The 17,500-nt window shown below is 45.7% G+C and overlaps 4 protein-coding genes across 12 annotated transcripts in view; 2 read left to right on the forward strand and 2 right to left on the reverse strand.

Annotated features, from left to right (window-relative positions):
• Window positions 1–213, forward strand: part of cdc42bpb (CDC42 binding protein kinase beta (DMPK-like)) — a 37,070-nt gene extending 36,857 nt beyond the window's left edge. For all 5 annotated transcript variants that reach the window (XM_068598779.1, XM_068598781.1, XM_068598783.1 and 2 more), the window contains one exon: window positions 1–213. This exon is cut by the window's left edge and continues 450 nt beyond it. The gene's annotated coding sequence lies outside the window, so the exon portion shown is untranslated.
• A 945-nt stretch (window positions 214–1,158) lies between these two features.
• On the reverse strand, window positions 1,159–2,886 carry LOC137801328 (probable G-protein coupled receptor 132). The gene has a single exon (XM_068598715.1). The coding sequence runs from the start codon at window positions 2,884–2,886 to the stop codon at window positions 1,843–1,845; it is 1,044 nt and encodes a 347-aa protein (XP_068454816.1). The 3' UTR covers window positions 1,159–1,842.
• On the reverse strand, window positions 2,839–13,023 carry vipas39 (VPS33B interacting protein, apical-basolateral polarity regulator, spe-39 homolog). Of its 4 annotated transcripts, XR_011079729.1 has the most exons (20): window positions 12,932–13,023; window positions 12,476–12,568; window positions 11,140–11,245; window positions 10,914–11,051; window positions 10,470–10,508; window positions 10,214–10,278; window positions 9,481–9,537; window positions 9,122–9,214; window positions 8,673–8,926; window positions 8,526–8,553; window positions 8,363–8,436; window positions 8,185–8,260; window positions 7,459–7,593; window positions 6,428–6,469; window positions 6,188–6,364; window positions 5,997–6,086; window positions 5,243–5,347; window positions 5,072–5,164; window positions 4,006–4,215; window positions 2,839–2,891 (listed from the first exon to the last, which is right to left on the reverse strand). XR_011079729.1 is itself a non-coding variant. In XM_068598786.1 (19 exons), exons 2-19 carry the CDS (start codon window positions 12,566–12,568, stop codon window positions 5,144–5,146), a joined length of 1,476 nt encoding a protein of 491 aa, XP_068454887.1. In that variant the 5' UTR covers window positions 12,932–13,023; the 3' UTR covers window positions 4,938–5,143. The 4 variants fall into 4 exon arrangements, 3 of the variants coding, with proteins under 3 accessions (XP_068454887.1, XP_068454886.1, XP_068454885.1); XM_068598786.1 differs by lacking the exons at window positions 2,839–2,891; window positions 4,006–4,215 and having other exon boundaries at window positions 4,938–5,164; window positions 8,673–8,775; window positions 8,893–8,926; XM_068598785.1 differs by lacking the exons at window positions 2,839–2,891; window positions 4,006–4,215 and having other exon boundaries at window positions 4,938–5,164; window positions 8,643–8,775; window positions 8,893–8,926.
• Window positions 13,024–13,417: 394 nt separating this feature from the next.
• Window positions 13,418–17,500, forward strand: part of LOC137801354 (activator of 90 kDa heat shock protein ATPase homolog 1-like) — a 4,297-nt gene continuing 214 nt past the window's right edge. Inside the window, exons 1-8 of one of the 2 annotated variants that reach the window (XM_068598748.1) lie at window positions 13,418–13,685; window positions 15,839–16,029; window positions 16,211–16,293; window positions 16,396–16,513; window positions 16,585–16,679; window positions 16,760–16,897; window positions 17,173–17,274; window positions 17,351–17,402. In XM_068598748.1, the coding sequence (XP_068454849.1) occupies window positions 13,606–13,685; window positions 15,839–16,029; window positions 16,211–16,293; window positions 16,396–16,513; window positions 16,585–16,679; window positions 16,760–16,897; window positions 17,173–17,274; window positions 17,351–17,402 (859 nt within the window). In that variant the 5' untranslated portion in view covers window positions 13,418–13,605. Of the gene's footprint in view, window positions 13,686–15,838; window positions 16,030–16,210; window positions 16,514–16,584; window positions 16,680–16,759; window positions 16,898–17,172; window positions 17,275–17,350; window positions 17,403–17,500 lie in introns of both variants that reach the window. The other variant, XM_068598747.1, reaches the window with a different exon arrangement.

Genomic DNA, 17,500 nt, shown 5'->3' on the forward strand with positions numbered 1-17,500 from the left:
AACACTGTATGAATTCATTTTAAAGGTTTTGTTAAATTGCACATCATACATATTGTTGTTGTAGGAGAAAAATAATCTTTGATTTTGTGTCGGTGATCTTTCCTGTTGTCCCTCTGTGAGGCGGGGCTACTGCTCTGTCTCACCTGGTCAACCAATCTTTGTAATTATGCAACATGTTGGCAGACGAAACTCAATAAAGAATCTAAAGAGTCATCCATGTTTTTATTTTTCATAACCATTATATAGTATTTAACCATTATAAAATATATTTAACCATTATATAACATAAGGATGAGACATGACATCATTGTGACACTGAGGACATTATTGGTACACTACGAAGACATTATTGGTACAATACGAGGACATCATTGGTACAATACGAGGACATCATTGGTACACTACGAAGACATCATTATTGGTACACTACGAAGACATTATTGGTACACTACGAAGACATCATTATTGGTACACTACGAAGACATTATTGGTACAATACGAGGACATCATTGGTACACTACGAAGACATCATTGGTACACTACGAAGACATTATTGGTACACTACGAAGACATCATTATTGGTACACTACGAAGACATCATTATTGGTACACTACGAGGACATTGGTACACTACAAGGACATTATTGGTACACTACGAAGACATTGGTACAATACGAGGACATTATTGGTACACTACGAGGACATTATTGGTACACTACGAAGACATCATTATTGGTACACTACGAAGACATCATTATTGGTACACTACGAGGACATTGGTACACTACGAGGACATTATTGGTACACTACGAGGACATTGGTACAATACGAGGACATTGGTACAATACGAGGACATTATTGGTACACTACGAGGACATTATTGGTACACTACGAAGACATCATTATTGGTACACTACGAGGACATTATTGGTACACTACGAGGACATTGGTACACTACGAGGACATTGGTACAATACGAGGACATTATTGGTACACTATGAGGACATTATTGGTACAATACGAGGACATTATTGGTACACTACGAGGACATTATTGGTACAATACGAGGACATTATTGGTACACTACGAGGACATTATTGGTACACTACGAGGACATTGGTACAATACGAGGACATTATTGGTACACTACGAGGACATTATTGGTACACTATGAGGACATTATTGGTACAATACGAGGACATTATTGGTACACTACGAGGACATTATTGGTACAATACGAGGACATTATTGGTACACTACGAGGACATTATTGGTACACTATGAGGACATTCTTTCTGTTGTGACACACTTTCACTTTGTGGTTGAAAAAAAGACAAACGGAACATTTTGAAAGTTTATTAAAGATTTCAGTTTCTTCAACTTCCTCTTTCTGCTGAATCACTTCCTGTTTGCACATCAAGAGTCCACACACCCAGACGCACACACACACAGACACACACACACACACACCAGCAGAGGTCAGCCTTCAAGTCCCGGTGGTTCTGCTGTCTCTCGGTCACTACGTTCAGCTCCGAGGAGTTCTTGGTGGGTCGGATCCCGTTCTGGTTGCTATGGGACGCTGGTCTCAGGTGAGCTCGCTGGTCTCAGGTGAGCTCGCTGGTCTCAGGTGAGCTCGGTGGTCTCAAAGCTCGGTCGTCTCTCGTGGGATGCTGGTCTTTGGTGGGACGCTGGTCTCAGGTGAGCTCGGTGGTCTCTGGTGGGTCGCAGGTCTCAGGTGAGCTCGGTGGTCTCTGGTGGGTCGCAGGTCTCAGGTGAGCTCGGTGGTCTCTGGTGGGTCGCAGGTCTCAGGTGAGCTCGGTGGTCTCTGGTGGGTCGCAGGTCTCAGGTGAGCTCGGTGGTCTCTGGTGGGTCGCAGGTCTCAGGTGAGCTCGGTGGTCTCTGGTGGGTCGCAGGTCTCAGGTGAGCTCGGTGCCAGACCTGCACCAGGCCTCGGCTCAGCTCTTTGCGAATGTTGTCGCTGGACAGCACGTAGAGGACGGGGTTGACGGCGCTGTTGACGGTGGACAGGCCGAGCGAGACGGTGTAGGGCGTGTACATGGTGGTCTCGAACCGGCAGCCGTCCTCCAGTCGCGGGAAGTGGAACATGACGGCCCGGACCAGCAGCAGGACGTGGTACGGGGCGAAGCAGACCAGGAACAGCAGCACCACGGCCGCCGCGAGCCAGCAGACGCGCAGCTTCTGCTCCCGCCGCAGCCCGGTGCTGCGCCGCACGTGGCCCAGGATGCCGCGGTTGGTGGCCACCAGCACCAGCAGCGGGACCAGGAAGCCCACCAGGAAGCGGGCGTAGTTGAAGCCCGCCACCGTGGCGCTGCTCCGACTCGGCTCGAAGCAGCGGCGCTCGCCCTCGGCGGCGTCGCCCTCCCTCATGGTGAAGACGGGGACGTGGCCGACGGCGACCACCAGCACGACGGCGACGGCGACGAGGGCTGCGAGGCGCTGGCGGCGGAGGCCGCGCGACTCCACGCTGTACACCACGGCCACGTAGCGGTCGCAGGAGATGCAGCACAGCAGGAAGATGCTGATGTACATGTTGTTGAAGAAGATGAAGCCCGTCAGCCGGCAGGCCGCCGAGCTCCAGGGCCACGAGTGGCCGGCGCTGACGTAGCGCGTCCACAGGGGCAGCGTGCACAGGTAGGTGAGGTCGCACAGCGACAGGCTCCACAGGTACACGCCCAGCACGTTCTTCCTGCGCACCTGCAGCCAGGTGAGGTACACCGTCAGCAGGTTGGCCGGCACGCCGACCACCAGCACGGCGCCGTACAGCAGCACCAGCGGCACGCGGCCGTCATCGTACGGAGGCCGGCACGCCATCGCACCGCTGCTGTTGCTCAGGGAGAGCGACTCGGTCACCGGAGGGTTGTGCATGACGTCTGAGGACAGAGACCAGCAATCAGATGATATATATATATATATGTATATATATATATATATATATATATATATATATATATATATATATATATATATATATATATATATATATATACATGAATCATCTGCTTTTCAAACACAAACTTCTAGAAAAGAAAAGTTACTCGATGATTCGTTTCAGTTTCATGACAAACAGGAAGTCATGTTGAGAACAAAGAGACGTGAACGACGCTGTTCATCCTGTTTGAGCTTTCAACGACGCCACGTTCATCTCTCTATACACACACACACACACACACACACACACACACACACACACATATATATATATATATATATATATATATATATATATATATATATATATATATAAATTAATATAAAAAGTATAAATATCCCCCATATATTCACGTCACAGGACATTGTAGTACATAACAGTACATCATAGTACATATACTATCTACTGCATGAAAATACACACATAGTTTTTTAGAGAAGTTATACTAAAAACTCTGCGATGGAAAACTTGCTGACAAGAAGACGTTGACACAAGACGACATAACACATCATTTGATAAACTATGAAGTGTAAATACTTAGTCTGCCACATGCCTCAGCTCAGTGAAGAAGACTCAGTGCTGGGAGTGACGTGACGTCACTGAACACATCAGAGGCTTCTTAAAGGGGCAGTGACCCCATAATGACCGGGTGGACAGCAATATCACATGAAACATGTTCAGTATGATCACGGAAATACAACATACATGATCAAGATGACTCGTTTGATCAAACAAATTGTTGTGGACGATACAACCGTCTCATGTTTTGGGGGATTTAACATCATTTAAAGGTCTGTTACACACTGTGGTTATCAGAGCCGTGTGGGACGGCTGCAATGAAACAACACCGTCTGAACTGAAGGAAGCTCACTTTAAGAGATGTGGTGTGTGTGTGTGTGTGTGTGTGTGTGTGTGTGTGTGTGTGTGTGTGTGTGTGTGTCTGTCCATTCATAACAACACCTCAGTTTATTCTGCTGCGCTCTTGATGAAGCGTGATTCTGATGATGAGCCATCTTCATACTGGGTTGACCCATAACAATAAAAGTGAAGCTCACTGGGGCCTGTGGTGCGTCCTCGTCTCCTCCCGTGCGTCCTCGTCTCCTCCCGTGCGTCCTCGTCTCCTCTTTTGTGTCCTCGTCTCCTCTTTTGTTTCCTCGTCTCCTCCCGTGTGTCCTCGTCTCCTCCCGTGCGTCCTCGTCTCCTCCCGTGCGTCCTTGTCTCCTCCCGTGCGTCCTTGTCTCCTCCCGTGCGTCCTTGTCTCCTGCCTGTAGCACAAAGAAAAGCATTGTTTCTTTATGTATTCATAACATCTTTAATTCATCCCGTCATCATGTATTATTCATCCGTTCTTCACGACAAAAAAACAGAAAGCAGTTTTTACTCTGAAAACTCATCATTGAATAAGAACATACAGCCAGACAACTCCTCTGTTGACATCTTCATATATATATATATATATATATATATATATATATATATATATATATATATATATATATATATATACACATATATATATATATATATATATATATAGATATGTATATATGTATATATATATATATATATATATATATATATATATATATACATATATATATATATATATATATATATATATATACATACATATATATATATATATATATGTATATATATATATATATCTATATACATATATATATATATATATATGATATATATATATATATGTATATAGATATATATATATATATCCTGTCTCTCCTACCTCCTGCCGTGGTCTTGCTGATGCTCGTCCTCTCTACCTCTTCTGCTTCATGGACCGTGGTCCATGTGTGTACTACTCAGTATATGTACTGTGTGTATACTACTCATTATATGTACCTTGTGTGTACCACTCATCTGTACCATGTGTATACTACTCATTACCATTTCACAGTGATGTCACAGTGATGTCACAGTGATGTCACCAAACCACCTCTTCAAGCAGAAAAGACTCAATTAATTTACACATTTTTAAATATTTATTTTTAAACATATTCATACATTCATACTTTGCAGAAATATAAGCCCCGCCCATGCTGCGTTCTGTGGGCGGAGTCAAAGGAAGCCCCCGACTCTGTGACCAATGAGACTGACCGGTCATGTTGTCACGGTGATGGAGTCTCTCTTCAGGCAGAAAACAGCCCCATAGTTTCAAAGTAAAAGTCTTCAGTTCTTCCACCGGATTTGCTGAAAGAGAAAAAGAAAAAAAATGTGAGCCTGGTCCCATGATGACTGGTCACTCTTCCTCCTCTTCCTCTTCCTCACCGGGTTGTTGAGCAGCTCATCAATCTTCCTCTCCTCCCCTGACCCTCTCGTTACCTTCCCTCGGTATGCGAGCAGCTGCTGCCGGTCCTTCAGGTCCCGGTACGTCTGATTGGCCCAGAGACATGCCCGTCATCATGACATCACATCACTAGCAGCTCTTAAGTAGCACTTAAATGTCTCTTACTGATACACTTTAATAACTCTTTAATGTTTCTTACTGATACACTTTAATAACTCTTTAATGTTTCTTACTGATACACTTTAATAACTCTTAAATGTCTGTTACTGATACACTTTAATAACTCTTTAATGTTTCTTACTGATACACTTTAATAACTCTTTAATGTCTGTTACTGATACACTTTAATAACTCTTAAATGTCTCTTACTGATACACTTTAATAACTCTTTAATGTCTGTTACTGATACACTTTAATAACTCTTAAATGTCTCTTACTGATACACTTTAATAACTCTTAAATGTTTCTTACTGATACACTTTAATAACTCTTTAATGTTTCTTACTGATACACTTTAATAACTCTTTAATGTCTGTTACTGATACACTTTAATAACTCTTAAATGTCTCTTACTGATACACTTTAATAACTCTTAAATGTTTCTTACTGATACACTTTAATAACTCTTTAATGTTTCTTACTGATACACTTTAATAACTCTTTAATGTCTCTTACTGATACACTTTAATACACTTTTCGTCCAATCAGGGAGCAGCATTAACATCAAAGACTCACGTTGATGACAATGTCGTGACATTTATGTTTCTGAGCCAAAGAGATCCGGAGCTCCGCGTCATCGACCAGCGCCACGTAGTCCTGCAGCACCTGTCAATCAAGGAACACCCGTCCATCACTTCCACCTGTCAATCAAACACTCGTTTGTATCTTGAACCTGTGCAGATGTGAGTTTGGCCCCGCCTCCTCACCTGCGTGGGGGCGGAGTTCTTCTGCAGGATGTCCACCACTCGCTGGAAGCCGAGCGGCGACTTCTTCCTGGTGAAGCCGAGCCAGTTCCTGCTGGTGAACAGCGCGTCCACATCCGGCCACGCCTTCAGCTTTGCCCGCGCCGCCAGCGCCGTCACGAAGAACTGCTTCTCTGAGATCTGAGGTCAGAGGTCAGAGGTCAGAGAGATTCCCCTGGAACGTGGTGAAATTACATCTCTCACCTTGAAGGTCTGACGGACGTTCAACGGACTGCTGAAGGTTCCCTAAGAAACACACAGAGAACACAAAGTGATCCGGTTCAGTTAAACCGGTTTAAATCATCTGGTTAGAGTTAAACCGGTTAACCGGTTTGAATTATTTGGCTCAATAAACTAGTAGAAGCAGCAGTAGTACATGTGGTTTAGTTAGACTCAGACTAACCTCAGGCTCAGTGTAGTGGTAGAAGCAGCAGTAGTACATGTGGTTTAGTTAGACTCAGACTAACCTCAGGCTCAGTGTAGTGGTAGAAGCAGCAGTAGTACATGTGGTTTAGTTAGACTCAGACTAACCTCAGGCTCAGTGTAGTGGTAGAAGCAGCAGTAGTACATGTGGTTTAGTTAGACTCAGACTAACCTCAGGCTCAGTGTAGTGGTAGAAGCAGCAGTAGTACATGTGGTTTAGTTAGACTCAGACTAACCTCAGGCTCAGTGTAGTGGTAGAAGCAGCAGTAGTACATGTGGTTTAGTTAGACTCAGACTAACCTCAGGCTCAGTGTAGTGGTAGAAGCAGCAGTAGTACATGTGGTTTAGTTAGACTCAGACTAACCTCAGGCTCAGTGTAGTGGTAGAAGCAGCAGTAGTACATGTGGTTTAGTTAGACTCAGACTAACCTCAGGCTCAGTGTAGTGGTAGAAGCAGCAGTAGTACATGTGGTTTAGTTAGACTCAGACTAACCTCAGGCTCAGTGTAGTGGTAGAAGCAGCAGTAGTACATGTGGTTTAGTTAGACTCAGACTAACCTCAGGCTCAGTGTAGTGGTAGAAGCAGCAGTAGTACATGTGGTTTAGTTAGACTCAGACTAACCTCAGGCTCAGTGTAGTGGTAGAAGCAGCAGTAGTACATGTGGTTTAGTTAGACTCAGACTAACCTCAGGCTCAGTGTAGTGGTAGAAGCAGCAGTAGTACATGTGGTTTAGTTAGACTCAGACTAACCTCAGGCTCAGTGTAGTGGTAGAAGCAGCAGTAGTACATGTGGTTTAGTTAGACTCAGACTAACCTCAGGCTCAGTGTAGTGGTAGAAGCAGCAGTAGTACAGAGTTGTGATCAGCGGCATGTTGAGGATCGAAGCTCTTCTGGGAAACTTCTGGAAGATTTCCACCTTTCCACCTCGTTCTGCCAGTCGGTCGGTTGTCTAAGTTAGACAGTTCGTTACTGGTTTGAGACAGTTCGTTACTGGTTTGAGACAGTTCGTTACTGGTTTGAGACAGTTCGTCTCTGGTTTGAGACAGTTCGTTACTGGTTTGAGACAGTTCGTTACTGGTTTGAGACAGTTCGTTACTGGTTTGAGACAGTTCATCACTGGTTTGAGACAGTTCGTCACTGGTTTGAGACAGTTCGTCTCTGGTTTTAGACAGTTCATTACTGGTTTTAGACAGTTCGTCACTGGTTTGAGACAGTTCGTCACTGGTTTGAGACAGTTCGTCACTGGTTTGAGACAGTTCGTCACTGGTTTGAGACAGTTCGTCACTGGTTTGAGACAGTTCGTCACTGGTTTGAGACAGTTCATTTCTGGTTTTAGACAGTTCGTTACTGGTTTGAGACAGTTCGTCACTGGTTTTAGACAGTTCGTTACTGGTTTTAGACAGTTCGTTACTGGTTTTAGACAGTTCGTTACTGGTTTTAGACAGTTCGTTACTGGTTTTAGACAGTTCGTTACTGGTTTTAGACAGTTCATTACTGGTTTTAGACAGTTCATTACTGAGTGGTTCCATGTGTCCCTCACCTCGATGATCACTTGTCTTTCCAGCAGAGTGTAGTGGTCCTGAACATGAGTAGAGTCTTCTGGGGAAAAAGGAAGGCTGGAAGCAAACAAACAAACACATCTAAACAATAAACAACAAACAGCTGCAGGAGGCATCCTGATTACATACATGTCCTTCTTGTATACTTGGAGTCATCACCTGAGACAGCTCTTCAAGAAGTCCCGCTTCTTGTTTTCATCAGCGATGCTCAGGTGTTCTTTATACTGCAAAAGCTGGGAAATAACCAGGTGACACATGTGTACCACTGGTACTTTAGTACTAGAACTGTGTACTGTGTGTACTGCTGATGTGTTGTACGTACCGCCACATCCTCCGTCCTGCCGAGAGCTCTGAGGACCAGAAGAAAAAAGCACATCAGGTAAATACTGCATGGAGCTCACACCAGGTAGGTCCAGGTGTCCACACACAGGTCCAGTACCTGTGTGTGGAAACCAGGTAGGTCCAGTACCTGAGCAGCTCCAGCAGCAGCCTCTGGTCTCTGGTCTCGGTGAGATACTGGATCAGATGTCTCAGAGCCGTCTGTCTGGACTCCACCTCCCGAAACAAAACCTCTATGCAGCAAAACACACAGTCAACAACACGAGGACTTATCCTGGACCAGAACCAGTCTGACTGATCCAGAACCAGAACCAGTCTGACTGATCCCTGACCAGAACCAACAGGCTCACCTTTACTCAGAGTCCTCTTTAAATAAATTAGAACCTGAAAGGAAGAAAAAAGATAACAGTAACTATCAAATTGAGCAAAGCTTTTTAAATAGTTAATGAAGATATATATATATATATATATATATATATATATATATATATATATATATATATATATATATATATATATATATATATATATATATATATATATATATATATATAAATAAATTTATATGGATGAAGTTACAGCCGTGATGACGTTTCCATCGTGAGCCGAGACGCTGAAGTCCAGAAGCAGCAGTTTGTCCTGAAGAGACCGAAACTTCTCCAGAGACACCACCTGCAGACATGAGGTATTAGTACACACTAGTACTACTGTGAGTACTGAGACACCACCTGCAGACATGAGGTATTAGTACACACTAGTACTACTGCGAGTACTGAGACACCACCTGCAGACATGAGGTATTAGTACACACTAGTACTACTGTGAGTACTGAGACACCACCTGCAGACATGAGGTATTAGTACACACTCGTACTACTGCGAGTACTGAGACACCACCTGCAGACATGAGGTATTAGTACACACTGGTACTTTGTTTACCTTTCCCTGCTGCATTCTGTGAACCGTTTCTTCAGGCGACCAATCACTGACATAATCCTGTCACAACATGATGACATGATTAATACACCAGAAAAGTAACCTGATACAAATATTAAGTCTGTCATCCCTTCATCAGTGTTTCATCCCTTCATCAGTCTGTCATCCCTTCATCAGTGTTTCATCCCTTCATCAGTCTGTCATCCCTTCATCAGTGTTTCATCCCTTCATCAGTCTGTCATCCCTTCATCAGTGTTTCATCCCTTCATCAGTGTTTCATCCCTTCATCAGTCTGTCATCCCTTCATCAGTGTTTCATCCCTTCATCAGTCTGTCATCCCTTCATCAGTGTTTCATCCCTTCATCAGTGTTTCATCCCTTCATCAGTCTGTCATCCCTTCATCAGTGTTTCATCCCTTCATCAGTGTTTCATCCCTTCATCAGTCTGTCATCCCTTCATCAGTGTTTCATCCCTTCATCAGTCTGTCATCCCTTCATCAGTGTTTCATCCCTTCATCAGTCTGTCATCCCTTCATCAGTGTTTCATCCCTTCATCAGTCCGTCATCCATTCATCAGTCCGTCATCCCTTCATCAGTCTGTCATCCCTTCATCAGTGTGTCATCCCTTCATCAGTCTGTCATCCCTTCATCAGTGTTTCATCCCTTCATCAGTCTGTCATCCCTTCATCAGTGTTTCATCCCTTCATCAGTCTGTCATCCCTTCATCATGGTGTTACCTTGTATTCAGCTTTAGGTTTTCGTAGTTCTGGAGCGTAAAGTCTTACAGACGAGTCGCTGAGAGCTGAAACACAGAAACAAGTCACTCATCCATTCATTCAGTCATTCTTTAGCTCAATCACTCATTCATTCACTCATACAGTTACTCACTCATTCACTCACTTACTCATCCATTCACTCATACATACACTCACACTCATTCATCCATTCACTCATACACTCATTCACTCACTCACTCCTCAAGTTCAGACTCACAGTCTGTGAACGACTGGAAGTTTCCTCCTTTAGTTTTTCCTGCAGAGAAACAGATTAAATCTTCAGTGTGTTTCAGTTATCTTCCTGTCTCACCTGTCTGTCTGTCTGTCTGTCTCACCTGTCTGTCTGTCTGTCTGTCTGTCTGTCTGTCTGTCTGTCTGTCTGTCTGTCTGTCTGTCTCACCTGTCTGTCTGTCTCACCTGTCTGTCTGTCTCACCTGTCTGTCTGTCTAACCTGTCTGTCTGTCTGTCTGTCTGTCTGTCTGTCTGTCTGTCTGTCTGTCTGTCTGTCTCACCTGTCTGTCTGTCTGTCTGTCTCACCTGTCTGTCTGTCTGTCTGTCTCACCTGTCTGTCTGTCTCACCTGTCTGTCTGTCTCACCTGTCTGTGTCACCTGTCTGTGTCACCTGTCTGTGTCACCTGTCTGTGTCACCTGTCTGTGTCACCTTTGAACAGCGAGCTCAGAGAGTACCCTGAGTGACTCTTGCTGAGCCCCGCTGTGTCGGTGTTGATTTTGGGGAAGGCGGGCTCCCTGTCCGCTCTCTGATTGGACGCTGCCGTCTCACTGACCGACCAGCAGATACCTGAGAAGACACAGGAAGTGATGCTCACCCTGCAGCCAATCACAGCACACCATTCTAAACACGTGTTTAATAAGCAGTGACGTCTTACTGCCGACAGGCTCTCCGCTCCAGCTGACCTTTTCCACCTCTTCATCATCATCGTCTTCCTCCACCAGGCTGCGAATGCTGTTCACCGCTCGCTTTGACTCTTTTAACTGAAGAACACACGTTCTGTCCGTCAGTACACGAGTGTGTCAGTACACCTGTCGTCAGTACACCTGTCCGTCAGCACACGAGTGTGTCAGTACACCTGTCCGTCAGCACACGAGTGTGTGAGTATACCTGTCCGTCAGTACACCTGTCCGTCAGCACACCTGTCCGTCAGCACACGAGTGTGTGAGTATACCTGTCCGTCAGTACACGAGTGTGTCAGTACACGAGTGTGTCAGTACACGAGTGTGTCAGTACACCTGTCCGTCAGTACACCTGTCCGTCAGCACACGAGTGTGTGAGTATACCTGTCCGTCAGTACACCTGTCCGTCAGCACACGAGTGTGTGAGTATACCTGTCCGTCAGTACACGAGTGTGTCAGTACACGAGTGTGTCAGTACACCTGTCCGTCAGTACACCTGTCCGTCAGCACACGAGTGTGTGAGTATACCTGTCCGTCAGTACACGAGTGTGTCAGTACACGAGTGTGTCAGTACACCTGTCCGTCAGTACACCTGTCCGTCAGCACACGAGTGTGTGAGTATACCTGTCCGTCAGTACACGAGTGTGTCAGTACACCTGTCCGTCAGCACACGAGTGTGTGAGTATACCTGTCCGTCAGCACACGAGTGTGTGAGTATACCTGTCCGTCAGTACACCAGTCCGTCAGCACACGAGTGTGTGAGTATACCTGTCCGTCAGTACACCAGTCCGTCAGCACACGAGTGTGTGAGTTTACCTGTCCATCAGTACACCTATCCGTCAGCACACGAGTCTGTGAGTATACCTGTCCGTCAGTACACGAGTGTGTCAGTACACGAGTGTGTCAGTACACCTGTCCGTCAGTACAACTGTCCGTCAGCACACGAGTGTGTCAGTACACCTGTCAGTCAGCACACGAGTGTGTCAGTACACCTGTCCGTCAGCACACAAGTGTGTGAGTATACCTGTCCGTCAGTACACCAGTCCGTCAGCACACGAGTGTGTGAGTTTACCTGTCCATCAGTACACCTATCCGTCAGCACACGAGTCTGTGAGTATACCTGTCCGTCAGTACACGAGTGTGTCAGTACACCTGTCAGTCAGCACACGAGTGTGTCAGTACACCTGTCAGTCAGCACACGAGTGTGTCAGTACACCTGTCCGTCAGCACACGAGTGTGTGAGTATACCTGCCCGTCAGTACACGAGTGTGTCAGTACACCTGTACGGGTCTGTGTAGATTTGGGTCTTACCCTGCTAAACTCGTCATCTTCATCATCGAAGGTGAAGGCTTTAAACTTGGAGCTGTTCCAGTAGTCTTCCTCGTCTGCTTTACTCTTCATCATCTAAACAGAGAGAAGAAGAAGAAGAAGAAGAAGAAGAAGAAGAAGGAGAAGAAAACAGTGTTACAACTCATAACAACAGTTCAACAAGAATGTATAGGGTGTACATTATGTGTACTTAGTTGTATTGTGTGCATACTCTTTGTGTATTTTGTGTATATTCTCTGTGTTTTTACGTGTATATGTCTTAGCATGCTAGCAGTTTTATAAATACACCGGGGTGTTACCCGGATGTAACTCTTGGTGTCACTTGGACAAACGGCGGGAACGAAAACGTCGTCACGCAGACAAAGAAGCGTTCTTTGATCAACAGATATTGTTATTATTATTAGTTATAATCGATCAGAATCAATCAGCTGTTTCTACCTTCAGTGGGAGCTGCTACTCTTCTTCTGTGGCGGAGGCGCTACGGCTTCCTGGCGCGCGAAGGCTGCCGGGAGTTGTAGTCACAACGAAACAGCGGAAGTGATCAGCGGAACATAAACGTATCAGGTCAACACATTAAAAAGACGTTTTTGTGACGTAAAACGAATAAAAAATGAACACTTCACTTCAGAATACAAATGTGTAAGGAATTTTTTTTTATCATTGATTACATTTAAATCAAACAAATCGGTTCATAATATTTACAATATATACAATATTATTTAAACAATACAAATATATAAAACATACTAATCTTCATTAGGGGTCTGATTTACTTTGCTCCAATCAGAGCCCAGCTGTAGTAATATTGCTTATTGTTCACGGCTGCATCCTGATTGTTTAGCTTTACTTTGAAAAGCTATACCGGAAGTAGAGTGACGTGTTTTAAGGTTCAGCTGAACTGTCAGAGATTCAGGAGACGTTTAGGGACAGCTGATCAGGGTAGAAGTACAGTCACTACAGCAGTACTACTACAGTCAGTACAGCAGTGATCCTATCCTTTATATATACTGTATATATAAATAGAATCTATACATATATATTATATATATATGTATATATATATATATTTATATATATATAATACAGTAATATAAATACACTCAGTACTTCTGATGGCTAAATGGGGAGAAGGAGATCCTCGCTGGATCGTGGAGCAGAGAGCCGACGGAACCAACGTCAACAACTGGCACTGGTCTGTAATTATTATTATTATTATTATTATTATTATTATTATTATTATAACGGTTATTATTTTGTTATTGTTGCAATATTCATCATTCATTATTTTTGTGATTTATTATTACTGAATATTTATCAATGAATATCTTTTGTATTGTATTGAGCTCCTTACTCTATCTCTAAGGCTGAGCCCTACAGAGGAACCTCATCTCCTGACTCTATCTCTAAGGCCGAGCCCTACAGAGGAACCTCATCTCCTTACTCTATCTCTAAGGCTGAGCCCTACAGAGCAACCTCATCTCCTTACTCTATCTCTAAGGCTGAGCCCTACAGAGGAACCTCATCTCCTTATTCTATCTCTAAGGCTGAGCCCTACAGAGCAACCTCATCTCCTTACTCTATCTCTAAGGCTGAGCCCTACAGAGGAACCTCATCTCCTTACTCTATCTCTAAGGCTGAGCCCTACAGAGGAACCTCATCTCCTTATTCTATCTCTAAGGCTGAGCCCTACAGAGCAACCTCATCTCCTTACTCTATCTCTAAGGCTGAGCCCTACAGAGGAACCTCATCTCCTTACTCTATCTCTAAGGCTGAGCCCTACAGAGGAACCTCATCTCCTTACTCTATCTCTAAGGCCGAGCCCTACAGAGGAACCTCATCTCCTTACTCTATCTCTAAGGCCGAGCCCTACAGAGGAACCTCATCTCCTTACTCTATCTCTAAGGCTGAGCCCTACAGAGGAACCTCATCTCCTTATTCTATCTCTAAGGCTGAGCCCTACAGAGCAACCTCATCTCCTTACTCTATCTCTAAGGCCGAGCCCTACAGAGGAACCTCATCTCCTTACTCTATCTCTAAGGCTGAGCCCTACAGAGGAACCTCATCTCCTTATTCTATCTCTAAGGCTGAGCCCTACAGAGCAACCTCATCTCCTTACTCTATCTCTAAGGCTGAGCCCTACAGAGGAACCTCATCTCCTTACTCTATCTCTAAGGCTGAGCCCTACAGAGGAACCTCATCTCCTTACTCTATCTCTAAGGCCGAGCCCTACAGAGGAACCTCATCTCCTTACTCTATCTCTAAGGCCGAGCCCTACAGAGGAACCTCATCTCCTTACTCTATCTCTAAGGCTGAGCCCTACAGAGGAACCTCATCTCCTTATTCTATCTCTAAGGCTGAGCCCTACAGAGGAACCTCATCTCCTTATTCTATCTCTAAGGCTGAGCCCTACAGAGGAACCTCATCTCCTTACTCTATCTCTAAGGCCGAGCCCTACAGAGGAACCTCATCTCCTTACTCTATCTCTAAGGCCGAGCCCTACAGAGGAACCTCATTTTGGCCGCTTGCATCAAAGACCCGGTTCTTTGGGTCTTGACCCAGAGGTGGTGATGTAGGTGAGTGTTGGAACGTAGACGACCAGTAAACTGAGAGCTTCTCCTTCAGCTCCCTGTTCCCCAACAGGTGCAGCATCTGTTTTCCTGCTGCAGCCGCACCGCTCCACCTGTCCATCTCCCGCTCCAACTGAGCCTCACTGGTGAAGGAGACCCTGAGGCGCTGGAGCTCCTTCTCTTGGGGCAGTTTGTCCCCACCTGGAGGAGCAGTCCTCTGGTTCCCAGCAAAGCTCCATGGCCTCAGAGGAGGAGCTGCTGACTCTCATCCTGCGGCTTCACACTCGACTTAATAAGTGAATGCTGGACGTCACGGTCCGAGGCAAACAGGACCACATCATCTGCAAACAGCAGGGAGGAGATCCGGAGAACCAGAACCTGAGGTTCTCCTCCACCGGCTGCTCCTGGATCTCCTGTCCATAGAGATCAGGAACAGGACCGGAGATAAAGAGCAGCCCTGGAGTCTGACTTACTGTGAGGATATGAACACAGCTGCTACTGCAGTACAGACGGATGACCTGCTGCAACGGGTCCATATACCTGAGAGTTCACACTCTCCGGTCCCCCTTCTTGAGGATGGAACCAGCACCCGGTCTGCAGTCCATGGGCTCTGTTCCTGACCCATGAGACACTGAAGAGGCGTGGCAGCACAGACGTGACTCCAATAGTGCATTAGTTGCCTCTGCCTCGCTCTGATTATTTGTTATGATTATTGTTTGGCTTGTGAATATGAATATTATTGCTTTTGTTATTATCCTACATTATCACGGCCCCCTAGGACGGAGCGTGATGTGAGCTCCTGGTCCTCCGTCCTCCTCCGTGAGCTCCTGTTGGGAGTCCGTCTTAAAGGGCCGGAGGGCGATGTCCAGCTGACGGAGGTGACCAAAGTGGAGGGAGAATCCTCCATCAACAACCGCAGAGGGAAACTCTTCTTCTTCTACGAGTGGCAGCTGAGGGCCAGCTGGCTGGGTCAGTGGTGATGTCACTGATGATGTCACTCTACTAACCCCAGTGTTTGAACAGTGCTCTCCAAAGCGAAAAACAAGCCTGTTGCTAGTTGAACTCCGATAACTAAAGTGTTTACGTGACACTTGGTGATTAGGGACTTCAATGCTCTTCTTCTGTGGTGTGAACTGTTTCCTGTCTGCAGGAACGTCCAGCGGCGGAGTCAAGTTCAGAGGAACTGTTGACGTGTCCAACCTCTCGGACGAAAACGACATGGACGACCTTGATGTTAGTCAACTACTTCCCGTTCCTGGTGATCCCTATAACTGTGTTGATTGCTGTAATCATCGCTCAATTGATGATCATATTGATAATCATATTCCCGTCCAGATCTCAGTGTCTATGTGCAAAGACCAGCCCGACACGCCGCTCCTCGGCCTCATGAAGAAAAGCGGCGTACAGGAAGTTCGAAGGGTTCTGGGCGAGTTTGTCCGCCGGCTCAAAGCAGGTCTGTTACCCAGAATGCATCTGCATTAACCTATCAGTGATGATCCCTGTATTAACCTAGCGACCTCACAGAGTTCAGTCAAGGGATGATCCTCGCTAAGGCCGACCAACCGGAGCTACCTGAACCTCAAACCCAGAAGAACCAGATCCAGACCAGTAAACCTCAGGTAGTCTTCAGTTACACATCCAGACATTCAGCTGAGACAGGTGTATAAGTGACCTCATACCTCTTTGAATTATCCAATAGAAAAGCCTCACCTCTAGGTGTTCCTCTGGCCCCGCCCCCTCCTTCCCAGGTGTTCCTATCTCAACCTGCACCTTTAATCTGATGGAAACCTTCCAAACCTCTCCTGATGAGCTGTACAGGACCTTCATCAGCCAGGAGGTACCGAACCAGAACCGATCAGGGTAAAACCAAACAGAACCAGAACAGAACCGATCATGGTAAAACCAGACCGAACCAGAACAGAACCGATCATGGTAAAACCAGACCGAACCGAACCAGACCAGAACTGATCAAAAGGCTTTTCCAAGTAACTTTTTTTTCACGCTGCACAGTGACACGCTCGTCAGTGCAGTACTACAGTATCGTAGTAGTGCTGCAGTACTACAGTATTGTAGTAGTACTGCAGTACTGTAGGTAATCCTCCATCTCCTCAGTTTGTGCAGGTGTTTACCCGTTCAGTGGCAGAGGTGGACGGGCGGCGTGGAGGGAGGTTCCAGATGTTGGACGGGAGCGTCAGAGGAGAGTTCACACAGCTGGTGAGGTCACCACTGTTCAGCCAATGAGAGCTGACCATGCTATCCCCACGGTAACCAAACCCCTCCCCTTCCGCAGGTACCAGACCAAAGGATTGAGATGAGGTGGCGGTTCAGAACGTGGCCTGGCGGTACGTCTTCCTGCGATGAGGTCACGCCACGTTAGAACCTTGTCTGCTGCTGTGTTCAGGGACAATCTGACATCCGAACTCTGCTGTGTCTCCATCAG

Source organism: Clinocottus analis, unplaced genomic scaffold, assembly GCF_023055335.1.
Source record: "Clinocottus analis isolate CAN_PGR_092001 unplaced genomic scaffold, fCliAna1.0.p SCAF_40, whole genome shotgun sequence".
NCBI classification, from domain to species: domain Eukaryota; kingdom Metazoa; phylum Chordata; class Actinopteri; order Perciformes; family Cottidae; genus Clinocottus; species Clinocottus analis.

Excerpts from the sequence above, each read along its gene's own strand:
- LOC137801328 (XM_068598715.1), bottom strand. The coding sequence starts at position 2,886 with ATGCACAACCCTCCGGTGACCGAGTCGCTCTCCCTGAGCAACAGCAGC.
- vipas39 (XM_068598784.1), bottom strand. The coding sequence starts at position 12,568 with ATGATGAAGAGTAAAGCAGACGAGGAAGACTACTGGAACAGCTCCAAG. Across the intron at positions 8,437-8,525 it reads GCAGGACGGAGGATGTGGCG|CTTTTGCAGTATAAAGAACA; the intron begins GTACGTACAACA and ends GTTATTTCCCAG. Across the intron at positions 6,365-6,427 it reads ACGTCCGTCAGACCTTCAAG|ATCTCAGAGAAGCAGTTCTT; the intron begins GTGAGAGATGTA and ends CTCTGACCTCAG.